At 38.6% G+C, this 25740-nt stretch overlaps 1 protein-coding gene and 1 long non-coding RNA gene across 6 annotated transcripts in view; one reads left to right on the forward strand and one right to left on the reverse strand.

Annotated features, from left to right (window-relative positions):
* Positions 1–25740, forward strand: part of sgms1b (sphingomyelin synthase 1b) — a 68991-nt gene that overhangs the window by 39338 nt on the left and 3913 nt on the right. For 2 of the 5 annotated variants that reach the window (XM_088634824.1, XM_088634825.1), the window contains exons 3-6: positions 19241–20120; positions 20744–20861; positions 23641–23794; positions 25398–25564. In XM_088634824.1, the coding sequence (XP_088490950.1) occupies positions 19513–20120; positions 20744–20861; positions 23641–23794; positions 25398–25564 (1047 nt within the window). In that variant the 5' untranslated portion in view covers positions 19241–19512. Of the gene's footprint in view, positions 1–5215; positions 5238–14050; positions 14948–19240; positions 20121–20743; positions 20862–23640; positions 23795–25397; positions 25565–25740 lie in introns of those variants that run through there. The other 3 variants (XM_088634827.1, XM_088634826.1, XM_088634823.1) reach the window with 3 other exon arrangements.
* On the reverse strand, positions 10211–11320 carry LOC148661313 (uncharacterized). The gene is made up of 2 exons (XR_015939502.1): positions 10875–11320; positions 10211–10612 (listed from the first exon to the last, which is right to left on the reverse strand). It is a non-coding gene; the product is annotated as an uncharacterized LOC148661313 (long non-coding RNA).

Genomic DNA, 25740 nt, shown 5'->3' on the forward strand with positions numbered 1-25740 from the left:
ACCACTAAGCTAAGCCCACAGTGCCTTTGAGGAAAACCATTCCATGGAAAGTTTTAGCACATTCATCATTACAAGATCTGACAATGAGGTGCACACTCTTGTCTGCATGACTAATGATCTATGTTTGCTTAAAAGAGGCAGGAAAATTAGCAGGAGGAACAAAAGTCCTGGGTTTGAGATGCCCTTGCATTAGATATATTTAAGTTAATAGTGACATTGGAATATGTGTTAATCTCATGGCCTTTAGTAAATATAGTTGTATTGCTGTTTGTTCAGAACTTAAACCTACCCCAGGTTCTGTACTATTATTTACAGCAGTGTTGTAACTGAGCTTTTAGGCTTCAGTTTTAGGTTGAATAAATCTGATAATGATTTTACAAATTGATCAGCAGTTACTGTATCTGTTTTAGTCAGGTTTTAATGATTTTTGGTATTTTATACTAAATGATCTTTGCTTTAACATATATTTTTTGTTGCTGGAGCTGAATCAAATACTTTATACAAGGGTATCGTATAAAATTGCAGAACGTGTGAAAGAACAGAAGAAGAAGGTCGAAGAATCCTGATAGCATTGAGTATGTAACAAGACATCTTTAAAACATTATAATGTTAATATTAGGTATACCCTCCCTGCTCACTTATTAACACAATCTTGAAACAGTCTTTAAACACACAGTCCTGGTCAACTTGTGGACAGAACTCTGATCTCTTGCTGTGCAAGACGGCGAAGGATGGTCGGTCTGGGATGGCTCTTGTTGATGGTACTTGAAGTTGGTCCCTCAACTAATGCACTCGGGTTAGGAAAAGAACTTGTCCATAGCCTGACCTTGTTTTTTTTTTTTTAAACGATGCCATTGTAATACAAGCACTATGTGGTCCTGCACTGCCCTACAGGAACCTCACATGTCTACATTGGCAAGCAGGTTTGGAAAATCTTTGTCAATGCGTCACTGAACAGCAAGGTTTGTAGAAGTGGTGGCTGTTGAAAGCATTTGCAAAGCTTGTCCTGGACAGTCGTGGAGGATGTTTATCCCATGAAACATTAGAATCAGTTGAAAAATTATTTGGCGTCCTTTATAACAAGCTGTACTTTTTGTCAAAGGAGATAGCCATTTATATGGGCTTAAATAGGAATATTTTTAGCTTCAGATGCTCTTTGGCTGATGGAGATATAAAAATAAAAAAAGTAAAGTAATTTTAGCTATTGTTCAGAAAGTGTTCTTTGTCTTGTAATTTGTGTATTGTTTTGTTTTAAGAGCAGACGTGTTGAAAAAAGATGTTTGTAGACTTTTTAGTAGTTTCATAATGTAGACTTTCATTTTAGATTTGGGAATTTCAGCAATGACGATTCTGTGATCTACTGAGTGTTGGAACCATAACTTTGGTTTCACTTTAGCTTTACTGGAACTCTTTTTGCTTTCCCGTCAGTTACAAATTCTAATCTTTCATGCATTGTAATAGTTTTTTTTTCACATCAGGTTAATCAGGTTTTTCTCCATCACTGAACCTGGAGTTGCATTTTGAACATAATCAACCCCCAGTGAGCTGAAGGAAGGATTTACAGGTGACTGTAAATGGATTAAGACCTGAAAGGATTATTATAGGGGCTGTGTGACGTTAAACTGTTTCCCACATTTCTGTGGGGAATAATGTAAGTAATGTAGCTGCGCTTCTTAAATATACTGCATACTGTACAGTATATTGCAGTGGTTGTGGCCAGGAGTCCTTTCAACTTCCGAATGTCTAGGATCATTCCACCTTCATATACAGTAGTTTCTCCTCTACCTTGTAAAATGGTGTCTAGAAAGTGATTTTAAAATTTCTCTAAAACTAATGATATTTTCACACTATACTAGACTTAATGGCCATCTGTCTAATGTTTCAAAAGCACGTTATTTTAAATTATGTAAACATGCCCAAGTGTGTTGTAGGAACACGTTCATGAAATGACATGATATTCCAAAGCTGAGCAACCCTCAGATGGAAAAGATTCTTATTTATTCTTATATTTATGTTTCTAAAGGTTCCTCACAGTGTGCTTACTTGAATCGTCATGCCTTTTTGCAGGCCTTTGCGCCTTTCGTGTGTTAGTGAGAAGCAAAACTAAATGACACACAGTCCGCAATAAACTGTGGTGAAATCTCACCGAAGGGGGACAGCTACTGGGCCTGGAACCCAAAGAGGTTTATTTCCTCCTCTCTGTGCCCCATGGTCATTCGTTATATTGCTGGCTACTGTAGAATCTTTGAAACTGTGGAGAGGAGAGAAAGAGAGAGGTTTGAATCTGCCGAGGTACATACTCCTTTGAGTGTTTCCTTCAGCCTTACTTAATTATTTAGGGCCTCTCACAGTCATTTCCTGTGTTCTGACATTGGAATTACTGTTGAATGTTTCAGAAGTTAAGTTTTGTTTGAATTGCTATTGTCTTTGCTCACTGCAGGCTAAGGGAGTGGACTATTACATCGCGGCATGGCTGCCTGTTGTTACAAAGACACACTCCTCCCTTGTCTGTTCAGTACTGGACTGCCAGGCTGCAAACCCAGCAAGATTTGGCATTACCTTTCCTTTCCCACGGTCTGCACTTCACTCCTTTAACCCCTAGAAACCTGAGCCTCTTGCATTCTCTGGGATTAGGAAACACTGCAGCATTCTGGCTTGATCCCGGTTGAGTTTACATTCATCTTAAGGTAGTTGTTGCAACAAGGGGGAAGTCACTGTCCCAGTTTTTTTTTTCCCCATTTATACAATGGTTGGTTCTAGGAAAATGAGAAAAGGTGTGTCTGCTGATGAGGTTATCAGGGATTTTATTTCACTCTCAGTAATACAGACCTACTCCCAGTACACATGTAAAACAACCAAAGATAGTGGATTCAAACACCATACTCACAAAGTAGTACAACAGAAGAGAAAAGGAAAAAAAAAACAGGAAGAAATCTATTCAAAAGTGCAGTATTTGATGAGTGCTTGTTTTTTGGTACATCTCATGAGATGGAGCTTGTGAGTTTTCTTTATGTGCAGCTCCACATTGTGGCATTGGCTTAATAGAACAAGAAGTCTCTATAGAACTGGGTCTGGGGCATACTAATCCTGAGCCCGAAAGGCAAGCTACCTTCAAAAGGTTGGTATTGGAGAATACCTCAAGGTTGAGGATAATTCCTGGTTAGTTGTTAACTTGTCATGTGTTATTTTATTTGTAACTCTGCTGTGCAATAAGACTCAGTTTCCCAGAATGTTGCATACATTTAGATGGCTGATGGTGAAGCAGGAATGTTTCTGTACTATACTCTGTATTGCTGTATGCAAATAAAGTACACTGGTAATGAAAACAGATGATTTCCTAGCAAATAGTATTTGCTTCTTTTTAGTCATCCATTTGTGCATTTTTAAAGATCATAGTGTTTTTCCACATTTATCTAAAACATGCCTTTGGGTATTAGACTTATCAACATTCCTTCTCACTGTGTTGCATTTTAAAACTGTAAAATAAAACTCAACAAAATATAATTTAATCATAACATTTCATATAATTCAATTATTGATATTTTTCACTGTATTCAACATCAGGTCCATGTTTCATTGAGATACCAATCTTTATTTTCAGCAGGTCTGTTATACTATACTGTAAACGTAATGGCCCTGGGCTACAGTTTCTTGGTATAGATATTGCACTTGGAATGAGCAGTGGATGAGAGCAATGAGCTGTGAAATGGCCATGTATAGACCTTAGGACGTAAAGACCTTGGAAGTCTAGTCCTGTCCTGTTAGAACCCATGTTAGGTCCAACGTGTTAGTTATGCATATCCATTTAAACACTGTAAATGGAAAGTGATATTGGCTGCAGGTCATTTCCTGCATTGTATTGTAAAGTTAATGAGAAGTTTCTCCTTCAAGAGATGTCAAGAGTCAGAATTACTCTACAAGGTCCATAGGACATTCTAACTTCCGAAATCCACTTTTCCATGACCTTTCCCAGCATTACAGTCTTTTGAATGCAGAGTATCACCTATTGATGTTTCTTAGAGGAATTGTTTTAGGGTTTTTTAAGTGCAATGTCCAATGTCACAGGTAGGCTTCTGCCTTCTCTCTTCATTGCAGTGAGGGGGAATGCATGACAAATGTAAACACTCTGATGCTGATGCCTTTTTCAGTCCTGGCGGCATCAAGTACATGTGAATTTTTACTTGTTTGGATTGATAAGATCTTAGTAGGCAGAATCATTAAATGTTTAAATACATGAATTGGAAACACATTTGTCTATATTTTTGTACACTTTCTATTAAAAAACTAAATGTGAATGGTATTTTCATTCATGAATCTCTCTTCATTCCAGTGAAATACTTGAAGTATTATTATTAGTAGTAGTAGTAGTATTCAAACATTCAATTTTATTTGAATGGATCTAGTTGGCTCTTTCACATGGTGAAGATATTTACAGTAAATACAAAGTCGTATCAAATATTGAACATTAAAAAGTGTGACGAAATTAAATAATTTGTCTCATTTGTGGAAGAGAATATAATTTAATCATAAGAGGAAATGTTAAGTATTAATTTAGGAACAGAAGAACATTTATTCATTCCATTTACTTTAGTGGGTTTTTTACACAGCAATAGTTCCTAGTAGCACATGACTAAAACATCTTAGAAATGGCCTAAATGTGTTTTTTCTCAAAGTTATAAGGCATACATTATATTGAAAAATGTTCCCAGTTTGAAGGTGCACCAACAGAAAAGCTATGAAACAAACATTACCTACAGTGTGACATTTCGAAAGGTGCCAGACAGGAACCAGTTTTATAAACAGTACAACACATCTTTGTAAACTGGGACAAGCATAAGAAAATGGAAGGCTTTAACAACTACAAGATCCAGCTGAACAATCATCTTTTTACCTAATTTTACCATAATTTTAAAACTAAGTATAACCTAAAATAAGCACAGCCAATAAACTGAATAATGAAGCCTTGGTTGAAGCAAATAGCTTTTGTCCTGAGTGATTAAAGAAATGTCTTGTCTTCTATTTCTGATTCCTCTGATCTTTATTGCACTTTGTGAGCTTATCATCAAGCCAGCAGCAATCCTGGTAAAAGGTTCTCAGTGGGCAAGTGACTCACAAGGTCTGTTAATCTTTCTCACTCACTGTGTCATAACTGTTGGGGGCATACTGTTGGAACTTGAAGTAGAATGCACTGTTTCTGACAGAGGCTACTCGTTGTCTGGATAAGGATTATCACTTTGGTGAGGATAAGAATAAAAAATAAGACTGAATGAAATGAACAATTAAAAAATAACATTTCACAAGATATTTTGTCACCAGACTGCCAAGCTCTGCAGACTATGAATAATACACATTCGAGTCGGGAGCTGCATCAACATTTGTACGCTGCACGGGAACTGGTGAAGGCTCATTCCATGCTGAAAGGAAAAATGCTGTGTTTCAGATATGGAGCCTTCTTCAGGTGTCACTTGAAAAAGCCTTTGGAGCCTTCCTTAGACACCTGAAGAAGGTTCCTCATCTGAAATGTAGTGTTTCTTTTCTTTACCTTTCAGCATGGAATGAATGTTTACCTGTTCTTAATTGTACACACTGTGAGTAAATGTTTTACCTTCATATCTGAGCACAAAACTTGCATTATATTTTTCTTTTGTGAAATTGTACCCTGTGGTTCTTAGGTTTGGGGAAAATGTGTTCATTTCTGGGCTGAAAATAGTTCTTATCCACATGGATTGTGTTTTTTAGAAAATGTAACTGACCATAAGGTCTGAATTGTAACTCCCCTGTAGAATCTTGAAAGGATTATTTATTTTATAGCTTATCAAGTGCACTGAAAGAAATACGTGTGAGAAAAGAAAAGGTATTTGATTGGATAAAAGGGAGTTTCTTAGGTTTAAGAAAAGCTCTATCATTTTTGACATAAGAATAAAAATTCTTAATGTCTTGTAATTACTTAGCCTTGTGTGTTGAAAAGGGTACTGTACAAACAGGCTTGCTCAGTAGTGCAGTTTCAGGCTTCTGCTGTTGTCAGCTGTGGAACCGTTTCTCAACATGAGGGCTATGAAGACTCCAGAGCAGTTTAAAATCAAAGAAATTTATCTCCTCATTGCCACCTGGCATTGATGTTTAAATTGTGCAACGGCTAAGTCAACCTTGGACACCATGTGAACTTTTAACATCCTATGAATAACTAAACTAATATTCTTTCTTGAAACTAATTTTCAAGAGAAAGCTTGGTGACAATAACTACAGTGTACCTTGAGCTGAAAATTGTACTTTATTGTGCCACTGTCCTGAAGCTGTTGTTTTAGAGGTGCTAATAATATGCCTATAAATATTTATCCTGTTGGCATGGTACACAAAAAGCAGGAAACCACAGAAACAATCTTCTGATATAAAGGTATCTTGAAGAAAAGTGTTTAGCTGCGTTATATCTCCCTGCAACATGTTTACAGCTAGTGTCTGCTGTGTACCATATTTTATTGACCTACTCGTTTGTATAGATGTAATGTGATTTATCATATTTTATAAGAAGTTACGAGCTTAAGGGTTTCTTAAAATGTCTTTTCTTTAATGACCCTTTAAAATTTGATTTTAAAACTTCAATACCTAAAAAATAGGGATATGCACAAAGACCTATATCACCAAATAAGCTATTTCCAAGTTATTACAGGTGTTGCGTGCAATAAGGAATGGTAGAAAATATAATGTTGCAGTGGCTATACAGTATGCCACAAGAGGAGATGCTTCTTTAATTGAAGTACCTAAGATGAATCAGGATTTAGTCATAAATCAGAAAATCGGTATTGCACTTTTTCACACTTGCATACAGTACTTCTGTAGTTCACAGAGTGATTCACAGTTCAAATACTCTTTATAGCTGGAATGTCATTTTGTTAGTACAGCAAAGATTGGTTCACGCCCAAAGATTGGTTTCCATTAAGACTATGCTAAAATATGCATGTTATTTGAGTTTAAGATTTAACATTGGTGCTTGACATAATCTACTAGTGCTTACAGACTGCAACCTGAAACAATGTTCAAACAACAGCATAGCTAGCAATAATGCTTTTTTTTTGCCCATGTACATCTATGATGTCCTGTTCCATCACCCATCTAGACCCGCTTTCCTTGGTTGGTTTAAAGACACTGTAAATTGAACAGTCGTTTATTGAGAGAGCAGTTAACAACATTCTGTTAATCTGATGCCTGTGAATTATTTGTAGGTTGTTTGATCTGGGATGTAATATTGCTTCAGTGCTTCTAGTCTAAGCATCTCTTTTTTTAAACGTTTTAACTGTAAAATTGTGCAAATCTGCCAAATACAAGTTTAACAGGAAGATGTTTTGCTTTTCAAATTAACCTTATGTGCTGCAGTTGAAATTAAAACTTAAAACATTATTGTAATGTAAATGTAACATTATACAGTACTTTTGACTGACTAGGGAATCATTCAGTTGCAAGACCTATGAACTATAGTACCCTCATTATTGAAGACAATAAATTTAATTTCATCTGTCTGCATCCAAGGAATAGCTCAGTTCATTAATCCATTAGTATTTCAGGACATTAATGTCTCTTACTGAGACTATGCACCAAAGAGATGGCATGCGTTTCTGTTGCCACAGGGGATATTAGTGAATTCTGTTTGGTTTCTCTCATTTCTTGTAATTGTTTGGAATCTCCAGTTGTTTAATGAAACCCCCATCACAAACGTCTGTTAAACATTAATCATTTTATAATCACATATTGTTCTGAAATCTTTTGATGAAAGCAACCACTCTTACAGCACCCTTCATTTAGTGGATTTCAGTATATAATAATAATAATAATAATAATAATAATAATAATAATTGCTTACACTTATATAGCGCTTTTCTGGACACTCCACTCAAAGCGCTTTACAGGTAATGGGGACTCCCCTCCACCACCACCAATGTGCAGCATCCACCTGTATGCATGTATGCATTAGAGTTGCTGTAATATCACTTGATATGTTTGCTAAAGGATTGAAAGTATACTGCAACTATGTATTGTAAGATTTGTTTTCTCATTTTAATAAAAAAAAACAGATTTTTTCAGTTGTTTGTATCTTAAATCTAAAGCTTGTTTTAGATTTTGGCTTGCTTGTCATTTAAAACTATATTTTATTCATATGAATTTGAATGGCTGTCACAAAATGTAACCAATCATTCAGATGAAACACATATACTACTGTACGTCATTATAATTCTACAAACATATGTTTATTTAGTCTGAGTATTTAGTTCTAGTAAATATTTTGGCCTCTTGCTAACAATGTAGGTATGTAAAAATGTGACAAAATAAACACTGTTGTTTAGGGTACTCTTGTCCTTTGCTAAATAGATATTTAAATCTGAGAGTGATTATAGTACTTTGCAAAGATGCATTAGCTTTGATGAGCACTTTATCTTAGCTAAAGTGTTTTCACTGTGGGAACTGGGATTTTCCTGCCTCTATAATCCTAATATTATCATGCTTTTAATATATTGTATTACCTACAGTATGGCAACATGTGACAGATTAGCAGAGTGTAGGTCTCTGGAGGATCTGTAGCCCTTTACTGCTGTCTTGCATTTTGTATCTATAGTAAGCAAACAACACGTTTCACTTATTATTTAATCTGGAGGCTGGAGCACATTCAATTGAGTCATCATGTTGGATGGACTTTCTCAATGCATTGGTTTTGTAGAAGATTGTCATTTGATTTATACTTTAAGCCCAAAGTGAAGCAGAGAAAGAGCTACAATATCTGCAGAAAGGCAATGTTCAAACTCTCAAGTCTGTTTACTATTGGTGTGGTCTGCTACAAGCAGCTAGCTTTGATTAGCTCTTCAGTGAACTAGGAGGCCAGTCCATCTGCATAGCCATTTGTCTGAGTGTACATTTGTGTAAAAATGAATGTAAAAGAAGGTGAATAAAAGCATGGTGCACCATTAAAAGTTGATGGACCAAAGCTTTTATTTAGTATCTTGAGAACTGAAATTAAACATTTTCTTTATCACTGTCAGTTTAAGAAAACAAAGCTTTCAGACCTGTTTATATTTGAAAGTTAAATAGTAACTTCCTCACACCTAAATCATTAAACTGTTAACATGTTTTACAGTCCAGTTGTTAAATATTATTATGAATATGGCTGCTGCTTTTATCCAAAGCAACCGGAGAGAGCCGGAGTCTCTCCCAGAAAGCAATGGGCGCAAGGCACAATACATCCTGGAAGGGATGCTCATCACAGGGGACACACGCATACAAACAACCACATTCATGCTTTTCTTACTACATATACATTGTGCCTGTACCTGTCTACTCAGCTGGTTTTGCTAGAACACTCTGGGTGAAGCCCCTTGCTCGGGAGTACAGAAGCTGTGTTCCCATCTGGGATGTCAACCCAGAGTCCTCTGCTTGGATGTCCACAGCCCCAAACACAACCTCACACTCTTACTGTATCAGAGAATTCTTGTGCAAACCTCATAAACCCTCAAACTGGATCTGATAATTAGTTTTCTCATTATTATACACAAAATAGTTTGTTACATAGAAAAATAGCCAGTTTTCTCAATGAGCTTTAACTCTTGCTGGTAATTAATCATTGTTATTCTCTTGGGCAAGATGCAACATGCATCTCACCCAATTGGTAGTTAATGTAGAAAGTTAAGACTTTTTTTAGCTATTGCATGCACTTGCCTGCACTGAGCTTTTAGTTCCTATTAGGTCCCAAGACTATGAAATCCTGCGTGAAGTAATTTTTACTGCACGTGTGTAGAATGTACCCTGGTACATGATATGATTCATTATAGTAACTCCTTTTTGTTTGAAACTCCAATCTGCGCTTCAGGTGACGTTTTCCTTTCTGGTATCTGATTTTGTAATAGTATTGTGTTTTGGGGACACTAAAGGAAGCCATATTCTAAGAAAAAGTGGAAAAGATGTTGAGCATAATGCAAAGCCATTTTATGAATGGTTTCATGAATGAGTAATGAAGAAATGTCACAAAATAAAAAAATAAATCCAGGCAAGAACATTTTTTAAATAAATCTCCTATTTGTATTGTTTTAAAATGAGATTTTTGTAAAGTACTTTGAAAATAGCATGTTATGCGCCACAGAAGCATACTGAATTTGTTATCATACAAAGACAAGTTACGTCTTGATTGTGCTTATATATGTTATAATAGTATAAAACCTTTACTCATTGGTCAGCATTCCCAAATCATTTCATTTTATTTGGTTATTTTCCTCTATGGAGGACAATCTTAAACTATATATAGATAAATCACGTGCTAGCCAAATTTAGAAGCTACACACATTAATTCTTCAACAAAGCACCAATTATGCCATTAGAACATAACTGTCCAGTTCAGCATTTGAGCAAACAGAAGAGAAACAGAAAAGCACTTTATTACAGTCCATCCTGTTATTTGTATAGATCCATTCTCTGTTGTCTGTCTTCTTCATTGAAAATGTAGATGTTTTGTTAATGGTTGTGTCATTGGATTCATTGAGTTCTTTGCTATGCATCACAGCGTCATATCCCATGTGCGTTTTGTCTCTGAAATGATGGTTGCTTGTTGATATTTCCGGTGGCTTATTTGATATTTCTGTCAATAGATAGAATATGCAGGATCAATAAACCATACAAATATTTAACCACATATTTAACGTGCTGTTGTAGCCTATGTCAGGGGTTTTCAACCTTTTTTTTTTACTTGCTCCCCTGAACCCAAAACCCATTGAGAAAACAATGCGAACACCCTCGTCACACCCACTCACGCAATATAACTGACATTGTGTATGCATACATGCATTTCAGTGCCTTTCGTTAATTTACTTTCAAGGGAGGAGACATAGTTTACAACTGACCTTCTTCAGTGTGATCAGTTGAGCCTGTTTCTGAGAGCACAACAGATTCTTGGTTCAATTCCAGACACTGCGAGTCTTAAATCATCCTCCTCTGTCATTAAATGTGAGCGGCTTTGGTTTTTAATATAAGTAAGGACAGAAAACGTTGTTTCGCAGAGCCAAGTCGAGGCTAAAGTACATACAGTAAAAGCGAGTCTTGACAGTTCAGGGTACTCTGCCACGGCTAACAGCCAAAGCTGCGCAAGTGGGGTTGAATTGAAGGCTGCTTTCAGGGTGCGGTCACTTGAAAGTTCCAGAATAGTATCCTGTTGGTCTGACGACAGCTGACACCCTGCATTGGTAATGAAGGGGTTACGAACCCAGTCGTGCTGGTCCCGACTCTGTTGCTCAGGAAAATATTTCCTGAAGTGTGCAGAAAGGGCTTGCAGATGATGACCGATTTCCTCTTTCATGATGATGACCGATGTCCACATTTCCCCCTAAACCTGTGTCAGTCACTGTCAGTCCATTTGAATGGGGGTCCTGAAGTGACAGTTAACAGTATTAAGTCTATCAAAAATATCCGATAGGTACTGTATGCAAGATGCGTAGTTCATCTTGCGATGAAAATATCCCCTGAAGCACCTTTCCTCTTGAGAGCCATCTCACCTCCGTGTGCAGGAATAATGATTCGTGTTCTAACCTCATTTCTTTGCACAACAGGGCAAACGGTCTTGACTTTACTGGACGGGTCTTTATGAGATTTACAATTTGTGCCACTGACAGCAGCACACTGTTCAACTCTGAAGGGAGTGTTTTTGTGTAATGGGTGAATTGAACATGTGGGGTTATATCATGAACCATTGCTTTAAGTACTTTATTTTTCCCTACCATAGCACCTGCTCTGTCTGTGCACAGCACAGACCCTCTGCATCAAATTTGCTATTGAGTATATCAAAAATATCCCTCCCTGTGCACGTTCCTTCAAGTGCACAGCAAAATAACGAATCTTCAAGCATTTGTCCCTCATAGCAGTAGCGAACGAATACAAGTAGTTGCACAGCATTCGAGATGTCTGTCGTCTCATCCAATTGTAATGAAAACTTCTCACCGCCCTTAATTCTCTCTATTAGTTGAAAATGTCGTTTGCCATCTCACTGATACGGAGGCTGATTGAGAGAATCTGCTCAATATCTCTGGCTAACTTCTCTATGTGTATAGTTCGACAAATAGCCAATGCTGCTGGGTGAATAAGAGTCTCGCCAATCATATGAGGCTTTTTAGCTTTGGCAATCAAATACGCCACTTCAAATGAGGCAGTCAGTGTTACTGTGGTCTGTTTTATAATAATAATTGCTTACACTTATATAGCGCTTTTCTGGTCACTCCACTCAAAGCGCTTTACAGGTAATGGGGACTGCCCTCCACCACCAACAATGTGCAGCATCCACCAAGCCAGAACGCTCACCACACATCAGCTATCAGTGGGGAGGAGAGCAGAGTAATGAAGCCAATTCGTAGATGGGGATTATTAGGAGGCCATGATTGATAAAGGCCAATGGGAAACTTGGAGTTACACCCCTACTTTTTTCGAGAAACACCCTGGGATTTTTAATGACCACAGAGAGTCAGGACCTCGGTTTTACATCTCATCCGAAGGACGGCACCTGTTTACAGTATAGTATCCCCGTCACTATACTGGGGCATTAAGACCCACATGGACCACAGGGTGAGTGCCCCCTGCTGGCCCCACTAACACCTCTTCCAGCAGCAACCTTAGTTTTTCCCAGGAGGTCTCTCATCCAGGAACTGACCAGGCTCACATCTGCTTAGCTTCAGTGGGTTTCCAGTTGTGAGTTGCAGAGTGATATGGCTGCTGGCTCTTTCTCATTGTCTTGTCATTGTTAGTTTTTGGCCAGCCAACTTTGATTCTTTTCTACGGAAAAAGTCAACTGTCTTATCTTTGTATGAGGGGTGCTTTGTGTTTTAAGTGCCTCATTAATTTCACGTTTCAAGCTGTCATTTGCAAGAACCTCGGAACATAAAACACATTGTGGACGTACAGTAGTTAGTCACTGAGTATGATACATGTGAATCCATAATTTATGTGCCTTTCACCATATTCCGTCGTTTTGTTGCACTGGGTCCTTTAGTTTTACCCAGGTTTCTAAGTTCTGAGCATAAACCTGCACTTGATGTGGATGGATCAATGACATCAATGGGCTCAGAATCGATGGGGTCGGTTGTGGTTTCCCCTGTCAAACACACCCCTGTCTTCTCTGATTTTGTCACATACTTTAACAGTTTCACGTTCACCGCTGTTCTTAACTTTAGCAATAAGCCACCGGTCCATTTTTAAGTTTGTAATGGTGGTATACAGACATTTTTAAAATGATTTACTTTTGCAATAGTGGCATTAGAAATTGCTCTCCATGATGCAAATGGCTTGGAAAGTGACCAGATGAGATTGGAACATTTAGGAATCCTGACAAGCAAATTTAATAGGTTTCTATCAATCCTATAAATACTCTAAATTACGCCATCTGATTATTTTCTTCTGTGAGTTTGTATTTGAAATGCTGTACTAGAAGACACAGCTTGATTATTACAGTATCGAAGATCAAACAAACCTGCCTCAGTTGTGCAGTTAGTGCTGGAAAGACGAGAACATTGTAAAAGGCTTTTTGTGCAAGTGCAAGTTGTCTGATAAATTTAAACCTGCAGCTGGCTCTTTATTGACTTAATAACATGCCTTTTTTTGATCATGCCAGTAATTTATCTAACCTCCTCCATTACACTTCAAGGCTAATTTTATGTAAGTGGCCTTGAGGGTGAATTGGACTTCGCAGATGATACTTTAAACAGCAGGCCTCCACATTAATAGTTTTACTGTAGAAAAGGGAATTTTATCCAGTATTAATCAGAACATACTATATTTTAGTGGAAATAATCCCTTTTCCGGAAAGCAGAGATGGCAACTTTCTTACAGCAGAAAGGAGACACCATTTGGCATAAAGGGCAATTGCTAATTAAATGACATACTGGGCCACAGGGTGTTATGAGTTGAATGTGGAGCTGAATCCCTCTTCTGTCAATAGATTGAATATGCAGCATCTATAAACCATACAAATATTTAACCACATATTTAACGTGCTGTTGTGGCCTCTGTAATTGAGCAGACATTTTTAAAACCATTTACTTTTGCAATAGTGGCATTAGAACGAAAGTAGATGGTTTCAAGCCTAATATACTGCCATCTTGACACATCCAAGAGGGGTAGGGTATGAAAATATTCAACTGCTATCTCTCTAAAATGAGAATTTTAAGTTTCCTTTCGTTTTATAAAAGGTCAATAAAGGAAAACGTGGATAAGTTAAATTAATGAAGAACTGAGTACGCCGTTTCTTAAAAGAAAAGTATCAGCTTTAACGACGTGGTTGGATAACTTGTTACTTGTTACTTGGAACTCGGTTTGCACTTTTCTACTGTTGATTAATTTGTAACCCAAAACAAAACCAAGTGTTATTTTTGGTAAGGCTTATGCGCGTCTATTACATTGCACTTTTGCCTTTATCGAGGTAAAAAAAAAAATCTGTGTTCTCTTGAAAGAGCCTGTCTACTACTGAGAGATGGTGTTGGGGAGAGGTTATTGAGAAATTCTGTAAACGTAACAAGTCATTTCCTGGACGAGGCCGCTTATTAGGTTTAAAGTCGCAACGCTCTTTGAGAGCTTTGTTTTCTAGTAACGCCGAAGAGATTACTCACTGACATGTGGAGGAAACCCAGTTCATTTTAATAATTTAACACACCCTCTTCAACTGCACAGTTTCAAGGACTGACACGCCCCTGTTGCAGTCATGACTGTTGACGTAGGTACTACAGTAATTAAAGCATACCCCTGCTCTGAAACCTGCCCTGCAGTGTCTGTAATCCAGGTTTCCTGAAGTTACCGCTGCCATTACCGAAGAGTTGAGGCTTCCACAGTGCAGCTGGAGGAAAGGGACCGAAGTACCCTGGGAGTAAAAAATTACTACTGTAATGGACGCGTAAGACGGAAAACTAGTTTATGGAAGAAATTCGGGAACGGTAAGGAGGTGACGTGCGTTCAAATCGGGCTACAGGCAGTGTCCTTGTGGATTTTTGTCAGATTTTTTTATTTTTATAGTTGGTGTGAGAATTAAGATATTAAAGTAAAAGAAGAACGGCTCGTGTTGACTGCATCGAAGCAAATTTCTTTAAAAAATACATATGTAGGTTTCCGTTTGAAAACGAAATTGTTTTCCGTTGATAGAATTATTTTTTTCCTTGTCGTCGCTGAACTGCTTTTCGGATTTGGAAACGTCGGTCCTGCCGTTATTTGTTACTTTAAAAGCTTTTAAATGAAGACTTTTAGGGCGTTTCGATTCGGCGTGTATGGGATAAACTGAGGACTTTATCCCAATTTTCAGTAATTTCACCACTAGCGGTTCTTTGAGTGAGAATGTTAAAGCTTGAACTTCAGCTAAGCGGTGTTGGAAATTGTTGCCGTTTTATTTTGCGATGGTTTTCACTTAAAACTTTTCTAGTAGTCTGACCTGCCTTTGTATTTGCCTACTTTGTATTTGCATTACGAACTCGGAGAGTTCAAAGACTGTCCGCCTGTGAAGCCCGAACAAACACAGGGTTTTTAAGAACTTTTCGCCGGAAATGTGTTACCCAGTCCTAAACGGGCGCTTCTTCATAGGATGACTCTTGACAGAGGTGCGTCGCCGCACCGAAGTAAAAAAGAAGTGGTGCTTGGTATTTTTGACACTCTCGAATGTCATTCTCCTCTTGTCATTTTACACTTCAGTCATTCTATTTAAAGAATCACGCTTCCATTTTAGAAATCGGCCGTCTTTTTCCCTGGATGTCCTGTTTGAAACTAGTCATTTTTTTAGATGAGCTAGAAGATATGAGGCCTACATAAAGATCGCACAGTTGAGACGGTTGAGGCAAGTGTAAAAGAGTTTCACGAATGGATAGTGTTTACCTTTTTAAAAGATATCCCTCCGGAAATACACACACACACGTGCTCTTGGTTAGAGAGAAACTTAGTTTTCTTTCTTCTGTGGTTTCTCTTTCGTCCCATTCTCTTGTCTTGCAGCAGATTGGTAAGGTCTATTCCAAGACGATTTAATACTTGGATTTGGTGGTTTTCTGCCTTTGGGGGTTTGATGTACACTCGCGCAGATCCATAATGTACTCCACGTCCACGGCTTTCCAGATTGAAGAGTTTACTGTAAATCACGAGTGGCTCCTGGATTGCGAAGAATGCGCGGTGTGTGGTATGCAGAGACCATCCTTGCTTATGAATCGTCGTTCCCATTCCGTACAGAGGAGGCTCTCTGGGAGTAATTCACGGAAAATAAAATTCGTGTACACAGCAGAAACAGCGACGGCACTATGCATTTTTAGGTATTAAATAATAACCGTGACCAAATAGGAAAACTTAAAAACTGTGTCGTTCTTGAAATAGTCATTATGAACACGTGACCATTTTCACGAACAACTTCAAGAAGGAAACAAAAAAAAATGCATCCAAGTGGTGTTACAGTATGTTTCGGGGTTCAGATTTATGCCGTCCCTTTAGCCATATAGGTGTTATTAAATTAAAACAGGTTCAGGAATGATTTAGACTGAAATCGTGTTCAGTTTGGGGCTTGTACCCCTGGAATTCTGATCAGGTGTGTTCTGTTTCAGGTCTTGAATTCGTATTACTGATAACTTCAGCGTGGTCGACGCGAGATTGGTAAGAGTAGGGATTGAATGACGTGCAGGGACCTGTGAGTAGTATGTGAGATGTTTTCTCCTCACAGTGGAATGTTGTTTATCTTATTTCATTCCAGAACTGTAAATATTCCCTCTTTCGGTGGGTGGGATTCTTATGCTATTGGCCGACATACACTGTGTATAATTTAAGTAGGGCATGCCGTTGTTTATAGTCCGACCGCCATTACTGTTTTGCTTCTTAGTTTTGCAAGAAGTTAAGCATGTACTGTATATCGTGCTTTCCTCACAAAGATAAAACGTTTAAGTGCCTGAAGTAAAAGGTGACTTTTGTTTATAGTAACCTTTTCCCGAAATTATTTTTGGAATAACTGCGAACGGTTAACTGGATAGCAAGGTTAAATGCAAACGAATTGGTTTATCATTACTTTTTCTCGAACTGTGTAGTTAGTTGTAGAATTGGAATGCTGTTTTTGAAAGAATGTTTATGCGAAGCTGTAAAGGACTTTTCTCAGCTTGCACTATCCAGTAGGTTGAGTCAAAACGTTTGACAGATGGATGATGTATAGAGGCACTAGAGATGAATACAGCATGGTCTATGCCAGGTCACTCCTATACTTTATACAAGAGCACCCAGATATATTTTGGGGCTCAAAGGAATGTCCCACACAGACAGGTTGAAGGAACGGAGCTTTTTAGAACAGAGACTGTTAATGGGACCCAAAAGAAGCCAGGATATTTGAATACTTCTCTCAAGAAACAGTTGAATGAGATCCTGGGATCAGTGGGAGATTCAAACTTTTATTTTCTTTAGAGATAACAATCTCCTTTTGCTAAGAGTTCCTGCAGTGCTCTCTGACCTAAATTAATTAGTTTATTTTACTGGGAATGTTTGAGATGATTGATCCCATTGGTTTATGATACTGTACCTTCACGAATTGCCTACCAACATCTGACTTGTAGAAATCCCAATATAGGATAAGATATTGGAATGTAAACGTTTACAAACACAAGGTGTTATTTTATCCCTTAATTAGTTTCCTGTTTTATAGTAAATACGTGGTGTCATTTGCTCCTTTTCCTGGAACTTGGTTCCCAAGTTCTTCAGGAGAGCCAGTTTTAAAGAAGCTCTTTTGCTGGTTTGGGATGTACTTTTTTTGTAAAGGACTTCTTAAGATGAACTTTAAAGTAAAGTCATCTTTACCAAAAAGCCTCTTATTCCTGGTAAGGGTTATGGCAAACTGAGCCCTATCCTGAAGACAGTGTGGGAATATTCTCTGGATGGAGCCCACAGCAGGGTGCACTTAGGCACTCAATTTAGAGAGCATACCCTCCTCGTTAACTGGAACCAGAGCAACACAAACTCCATACAATGTGATTCATTCCAGAAGCCATGATCTTTGAGCTGGCAGCGCTCAACACCATGCCACCAAGCTGCCTGTGCAGGCTTGGGTCAGTTTACTTAAATTCAGGTTCGTCTCATAAACTGAAGTAAAGCTTCTGCATGTAAAAATAAGCATACGTGCAATTCAGTCATAATGCAAAAATATATTTTTCATGAAGAATATAGAATATTTTTGTTTTGCTTGTGGTAGTATGGTATATCGATAAACCTTACATGTCTTATGAAATACTTTTAATGTTTTTTTAATCCTATTTTGTTTCATCTGTAAATAGAATCACATGCTTATATACCCTTTTTTCACGGTCAGGTCTACAGGTTCCTTTTCCTCTCCTCTTCTTGTTTTAGATATTGAATGTTTGCGACATATGCTTGTTCTTTGATATAAAAACGTTATCTTCGAAAGAGAAGGTTCCTGCCTCTTGACCCTTTCCTGGCACTGTTTAGTTTCCAAGACACATTGTTTATAGTGTTAAACAGGATGTTCTGTCCGTCTGACTAAAAATAAGCACAAATGTATCTTTTCGTTCTAGCAACACAGTATTTTTACTGCAACAAAAACTAAAAGAAGTAAATACATGGGGAACCTTTTCTGATAAAAACATGCTGCAACTAAAGATTGAATATATTCCCTCTGTAATGAAATATAGTTGCTAATTCATGGGTTATGCAATGAAGCTACGATGTGTGATATCAGGCGCTGGTAAGGAAGTGTCACTGTTATTAGATTGTTAGCTTCAGAGTTTGGACACATTGACTGAAATCTGGCTTTATAGGGTGCAATATTTGCAGTTCTGTTATCTCTGACCTGGACATGGAGCAGAGGTATTGAGGAAAAAATAATGATTTCTGAGTCTGGCACAGTAGGCTCTCATCCATTGAGGAGCTTGCGTGCAGGTCGAACAATGTGTAGTTCCACGTGCTGATATGGCTCTCCAGCAGGTTAAAGTTTATATTAGTTTGGGAATGCCTATAATGTTCAGGGCTCATTTTTATACTGACTGATTTTCTTTTTGGTTATTGTTTCCCTTTTTAATTTTCTGGACAATGAACCCTGAGCATAGTCTTCCCATTGCGCAAACAACGTGACCAACACAGTTTTAATCCACTCAATTCGAATTTCTCGCGTTTTACGGGGAAATATACCGTTTCAGTAACTGGAGATGTGTACACAAAGGGAATGTTATATTTTGGAAAAAGGAATCTTACACCCTTTTTTTTCATTTCTGTTTTACAGGTAGGAAGTATTACTGCGGTATAATGGAATAAGCTGCGGTGAAGGAACCGCATCACCTGGCTTATGTGGATGTTTCCTTGCCACTTCAAAGTTGTGGTCCCTTTTCCCAGTTGGATGTGACAGACTGGATCCTCCAGCTTCGTGAACCCAATGCCCTTGATACAGAGTGAGAATGGCCTGGGGTGGACACTGTGTTCCGTAGATCAAGGAAATTGCTCATACACACCCATCAGCTTATTTTCCCCCTTCCTCATCCCTGTTTGGAGACTGAAATGAAGAAACTGGTTAGCTGGTCTGCAGCAGAGGTGTCCCACTGGCTGACAGAGGAAGGCATGCAAGAGTACTCCGAGCCCTTTCGACATCTCAATGGCCAGGCCCTGCTGCAGCTCACGGAGGAAGACTTCAGGAAGCCTCCGTTTTCTCTGGTGACCTCTGACAATGGCCGGCAGCTGCTGGACAGGATTGAGACTCTGAAAATCGAGCACCACATTGAGGTGCACAAGAATGGGCACGCCAATGGGCATCTGATTATGGGTGGCGACGGAGATGCTGCCAGCAAAGCCAAGAGAAACGGTGTGCCCAATGGTTTCCGCAAGGAGATGGTCCAGATCCCAATGCCCGAGCCTGAACATTCGCCCTACCCTCTGGAGTGGGTCAAGACAGGCGTGGCCTTTTTCTATGCACTATCTTGTTTTGTCCTCACCACCGTCATGATCTCCGTGGTCCATGAGCGAGTGCCTCCCAAGGAGGAGAACCCTCCGTTGCCCGACAAGTTTTTTGACCTTTTCGACAGGGTGGAGTGGGCGTTCTCCATCTGTGAGATCAATGGCATGGTCCTGGTGGGCCTGTGGCTCTTGCAGTGGATTTTATTAAAGTACAAGTAAGTAACAACAACATTACAGCAGCCGGTTTTTTGGACACATGTGTTAGTCCTGGTTTCACGTAAGAAGTCAAATTTCAAATTCATAATCCGTTGTTGCTCAGTATTGAGAGAGAGTGTCACGTCAAGGTATCTTCTGATGTTGTTTCAGTGTAGTTTAAAACGGAGAAGAGAATTTTTTAAAATGTATTTCCAAGTATTAACTTTGTAATTATGTGTAAGTCATGGTCTTTGTAACACAACAGTGATGTTCTGCTTGAATCCCATTACCTTTGCTAAGGATAATGAAAGTGGTGTCTATACTTTGTTCAGCCCAGTGCCTGCAGTGCTTAATTTGCACTGCATATTTTTGTGGCTTTAATGGTCTCATAGATTTATTTATTCATGGCGTTGTACAAAGCCACAAATTCAAATTTAACACCACCGAAATATGGAAGCTGCTATACTTATTTACATACAACTTTAATTTTCTGAACATAGACTTTTAAAGTAAACTGGAAACACCAGTGATCACCAGACAACCCAGTTCAAACTACTATGACATTTGAATATATTATCAGATATTAATATGTATCTGAAATCTTTAAAACTTGTCTGAAACACAAGCATGTTTTCACTTTCAGATCCATTATTGGCCGGCGATTCTTCTTTATTGTTGGCACCCTTTACCTGTACAGGTGTATTACAATGTATATCACAACACTCCCTGTGCCTGGTATGCACTTCAAGTGCTCTCCAAAGGTGAGTCTTCATTTTCACCATTGTGTGCCTTTTCTTTTTTTAAAAAGGGTATTATATTAATAAATAGTAGCATTGTATATGTAGTTCTCATCCCAAAGGATCTAAGAATACATGTAGGATCAGTCTTAACAGTGAGATGTGGGATTTCCAATATATAAAGGTAGCATACCTGCAGGCCTGGATTTCCCTCCACAAGGAAACAGTGCTTGTCTTCCATCTTCAGAGTCTGGCCCCAGAGTCTTCAAGGAGTATTTACATTAGCCCAGGTTGCAGTCTCTTCATCTTGGAGTGATTCAAGGCTCACACAGAGAATAGCTTCTAAGTTCCTAAGTGCTGATGCCTGATCCCTCATAGTGCACGATCTCAAGAAAAGAAATCTAGATGCTTTCTAACCACTGTGATCATTTACAATTTATCTTGAAAAAGACACTGGTTATAGACACCATAGATTTTAACTAGCACCAAACCTACCACCTCTACAGTCTGACACACACCTCGCACATTCCAGACATTCTTCTAGTAAGGGAGTACCCTCTTTGCTAGCCCTGCTGGGTGACGAGGAGGCTCAGTGCTTGGCCAGGGCAGGGGCAGAATTGAGTATGCTCACCCATATACACTACTTTGGAAGGAGCTTGGAGTCTGCCTTCTCACAAAAATGAGCATACGCCATTCTTCTGTTTTATATCATGTATCTATGGTTGTGGGACATGGACACTTGTGGTAGGTTCCTTTAATCTGGTAGTGGTATGGAGGACCTGCACACAAATTCCTGTTATAGGGTACCTGCCCCCTATGTGGTATACCCCGAATAAAGCCGTCACTGTAAACAGTGGGGAATTGTGAAACTGGGGTTGAGGCCAGACCAACCCTGGGATAAAAATATTCCTATCCTGACTGGATCCTCATCCTGCTTTTCCTCACCAGATGCCCCTGTAAGCCTAATTTGAAATGGCATGACAGCGGTCTTTTACTCATAGCCATAAGGGTAGTAAACATTGTGCTTCTTAATCCAACAAGAGAGCAAACCTCTTCTCCCATTAACCCTACAGGAACTAGATTATTTTTACTGCTTCAACAGAACCCCTAATCTTGACTTAACTACCTAATTAAACACTTAGCCCTATGAACCCCTTTTTTAGAGTGAAAATGATTGAAAACCACCACAGGAGATCGTATTCTTGCCTGCACATTTTCTCTCTCTGACTGGTCATACATCCACAACACAAACCATCATTGACAGCTCAGAAAAACAGTTGCTCAGTTACAAAACAGTGCCACGTAAAGCAACAAGATGCATTTCTCCTTTGCTGATTAAGATCCATCTGCTGTATCACTTGGCATGGAATTCCTGACATTGAAGTTTTTAAGAGGAACTGCATTCCAAACATTGAGATCTTGCTTATCGGATCCCAACGTTGCTGGGTTAGGCATCAGGAAACATTGTACTGCAAGCTGAACAGAGGATCTCACACCACAGGACAGCGAATGCCTAGATAAAAATACAATGCTGAAGGTTAACCTTAACGCAAGGTAACCTAAGAATGCAGAGAAGCAACACTCTGGTAGATCAAAATGAGGAAGTCTGTGCCATAAGGCAGTTTCCACATTAGAGGAGAATAGAAAAAGCTCTCTAGGGGACAAGCCAGAATACCACAAAGTTGGCACCTCGGTACCTACAAAAAGATAATATTTTTATCTCGCCTGATTTGCAGACAGTTCTAAGTTTCTTACTGGTGGTTTGAGGGTTTAACCGCTATTCAGAGTAAGGACACCATGAGGAAAGACTTAATACCTATGATTGTTCCAACTCTGCCAAATTGGGCCTAAAAATATTTACATTTTGTAGAGGTCCTGGGATAAATTTGTTTTGTAAGTCAAATGGAGTGGTATTGGATTAAATGAATCAATCACTTTCATTTTGGTGAGAATTTATTATAGAGTTGTAGACCTTGAGGTGGTTACTTAAAGTTGGCGAATTGAAACAAATACCTGTATGACAGATTATTATAATTACAATATAATTGCGCTGCTGTACTATAAATACAAAAGATCAGTTTTGACTTGCTTTCTTCTCTTAAGAATGGCATCCTGAAGGTCTTGATACTATCCAACATTTTCTGTTTTGGCGTGGCTGTGCTTTCTTATAATACAACTGAAACCTTGAAAAAGAATATATAAAATATTGAAAAAATGTAAAGACATTTATACTCTGAAAAAAATAAGCAATAGTTTTTTTAGGTTTTCATTCTACTGCATTACACTCATTGCTTCATATATGTAGCGCATTTCAAAGATGGGAGGCTCGAGTGGTGGGCAGCTGTTTTGAATTAACCAGTGCTCTACATCAAAAACTAAAAGTGTGTTTCCCCAGCAGCCCCTTCCGCAAACTCCAGCTGCTTTGAGTCAGGCGGGTGGGGTTCAGCTTAAGGTATCACTAATGTGATGTGGAAGGAAGTGCCCAGAATTGCAGAGGCCGTTGGAAACCACACGTGATTGAAGAATGAGCAGAAGAGTCACTTTCCTGCTGTCAGGCCATGGGGTTTGGTTTCCTGTTAATGCAAAGCAAGAGGATGGCACAATCACTTATGAAAGTAAACTTCTGTTTGCTGCCTGCTGGCAGTTTAAAAGTGCACCGGTGTTTTAAAAATGTTACTTAGTTAGCTGAGATGTTTTTATATTTCCATGCTCTGTTTGGGTGTCCTAATGTCCATTGATCAAATTTAGACTTGTCCCCCTTATCATGTGATTGACATTGTGTTTTCTTGCCTCCCTCCTCAAGCTGTTTGGAGACTGGGAAGCACAGATGCGGAGAGTGATGAAGATGATAGCTGGAGGAGGCCTGTCCATCACAGGGTCTCACACCATGTGTGGGGACTACCTGTACAGCGGACACACAGTCATGCTAACACTCACCTATCTCTTTATTAAAGAGTGTAGGTATTGGTCTTCTCTGCTAATGTGAAGTGCCAGCCTTCAGCCAGGGATTCAGAATCCTTGTGGTTCACAAGCGGGTCTTGGTAAGGGTTTTTCTGCAGGAGTGGCACAAGCAATAACCAGGATCAAGAAATAAGAATTCATCATTCTATTCTAATTAATAAATAGAAAGAAGAACTATATCAAAGGAACTATCATTGCATATTTCCCCCCTGCAAAAAGAAAAAAAAACAATAATGAAGTGGGAGGATACAGTAATTCTCTACTTGTAATCCATATCCTCATCCCTTCCAGCTCTTTAACTGGAAATGTGGGACGATGTGCAGCCCTCCCTTCATCTGTCTCGGGTTTCAGTCAAGGGGGGTTTAATTCTTTCCAGTGAGGATACAGTGCCATATGCCATATGATTCTTTAAAGAGCTGTTATAGATTTGCTTTAGGTTTTTCTAATCCATTGTCTTAACTAGGGTTGTCCATCCCTGGTGTTGGACAGTTATAGTTCTGTATGCGTACAGTGTATTGCAGTCTGACAAATCTTACAGTTGGCCTTAAATGAGCTATGGTCAGAGGTCTGGAAAGCATATTCATGCCTCCTAATTAAAAAACCGATTGATCAAATTTTTTATTTGAATAAAAACTAGAAGACACTTTTGGGTTCAATGACGCAGACTATTGGTCTAAACAGTCTTGAAAGATAAAAAAAAATCTACTTCTGGAAAAGAAATCATTTTATTTTAGACAGAACAGTTAATTTGTTTAATGGTCATCACTTAATTGTTGTATATATAGATGCTTTAGTAAGATTTAAACTAATAACTTTACTGGGTTATTTTACTGTGCCTTTGTATGTTTATCAAGACCTAGAAAAATGTTAGGTGTACATAAATTCTCAGTTTATGTGTCGAGAATGTTTTCTATACAAATATTTGCATTGTTATTGAATTAATCTGTAAAGGTGTTAGCCACTTCATTATTTCAATTATTGAAGAAATGACAAAGTTGTCCAAGTCCAGAAATTGTAATTCTCATTGACCTAGCCGGACAACAGTGACATCTGGTGGGTCTATAGATTAACTAGAAATTGGACAGTTTCTTTCCTCAGGGAAGATTCCCAGAGGTTTCTTTTCACAACACAACAGATTACCTTTTCAAAAGGACTTTACTTCATAATTGAATCAACAGTTCAGTTAAGCTGTAATGTTCAAAGATGGAATGAAAACCAGGCGATCCTCAAGCTGTCAAGGAGCTCACCCTTGTGTTATCCACTGGGGCTCATTACTCCCTTATCTAAATCTCCTCTTTACAGTTATAGACCTTTTAAATAATTTTACAGCCTTGTTTGGTTAAGATTACTACAGTCTGATGGATTTCTTTGGGGAATTTTTTTTTTACAAATTGTAAGTTGTTGCATGCGAATTGATATTTCTGTTACCAGTGAATTAAACACCAGAAGACATTTGACCCAGTGGCTGTTGCCTGTATTCCTACAGTCATTTTAAGATTAAGCGTACAAAAGCTGACCTGCAGTAAAATTTTAATTTTACACACAATATGCATAATCGGATGTTTGTGACATTGGCTTACACAGTTGCTTTCCTTCCAGATTCTCCAAAAAGGTTCTGGTGGTACCACTGGATATGTTGGACTCTCAGTGCTGTTGGAATCTTCTGCATTCTGCTTGCCCATGATCACTACACTGTGGATGTGGTGGTAGCATACTTCATCACTACACGTCTGTTTTGGTGGTACCACACCATGGCCAACCAGCAAGTAAGTCCTCTTGTCCTTGTGGAGTTCCAGCTCTCCTCTCCTTGTGCATGTCTCAGATTGTCTCAGACCAAACATCCCCACAGGATGACTTTCAGTGAATTCAATGCAACCTACTGTTTAAATCTGGTGCATCAGCCCATAGTTTTTGGGCACATACAGGTTGTCATTATAGCATT

Source organism: Lepisosteus platostomus, chromosome 6, assembly GCF_059453375.1.
Source record: "Lepisosteus platostomus isolate fLepPlt1 chromosome 6, fLepPlt1.hap1, whole genome shotgun sequence".
NCBI lineage: Eukaryota > Metazoa > Chordata > Actinopteri > Semionotiformes > Lepisosteidae > Lepisosteus > Lepisosteus platostomus.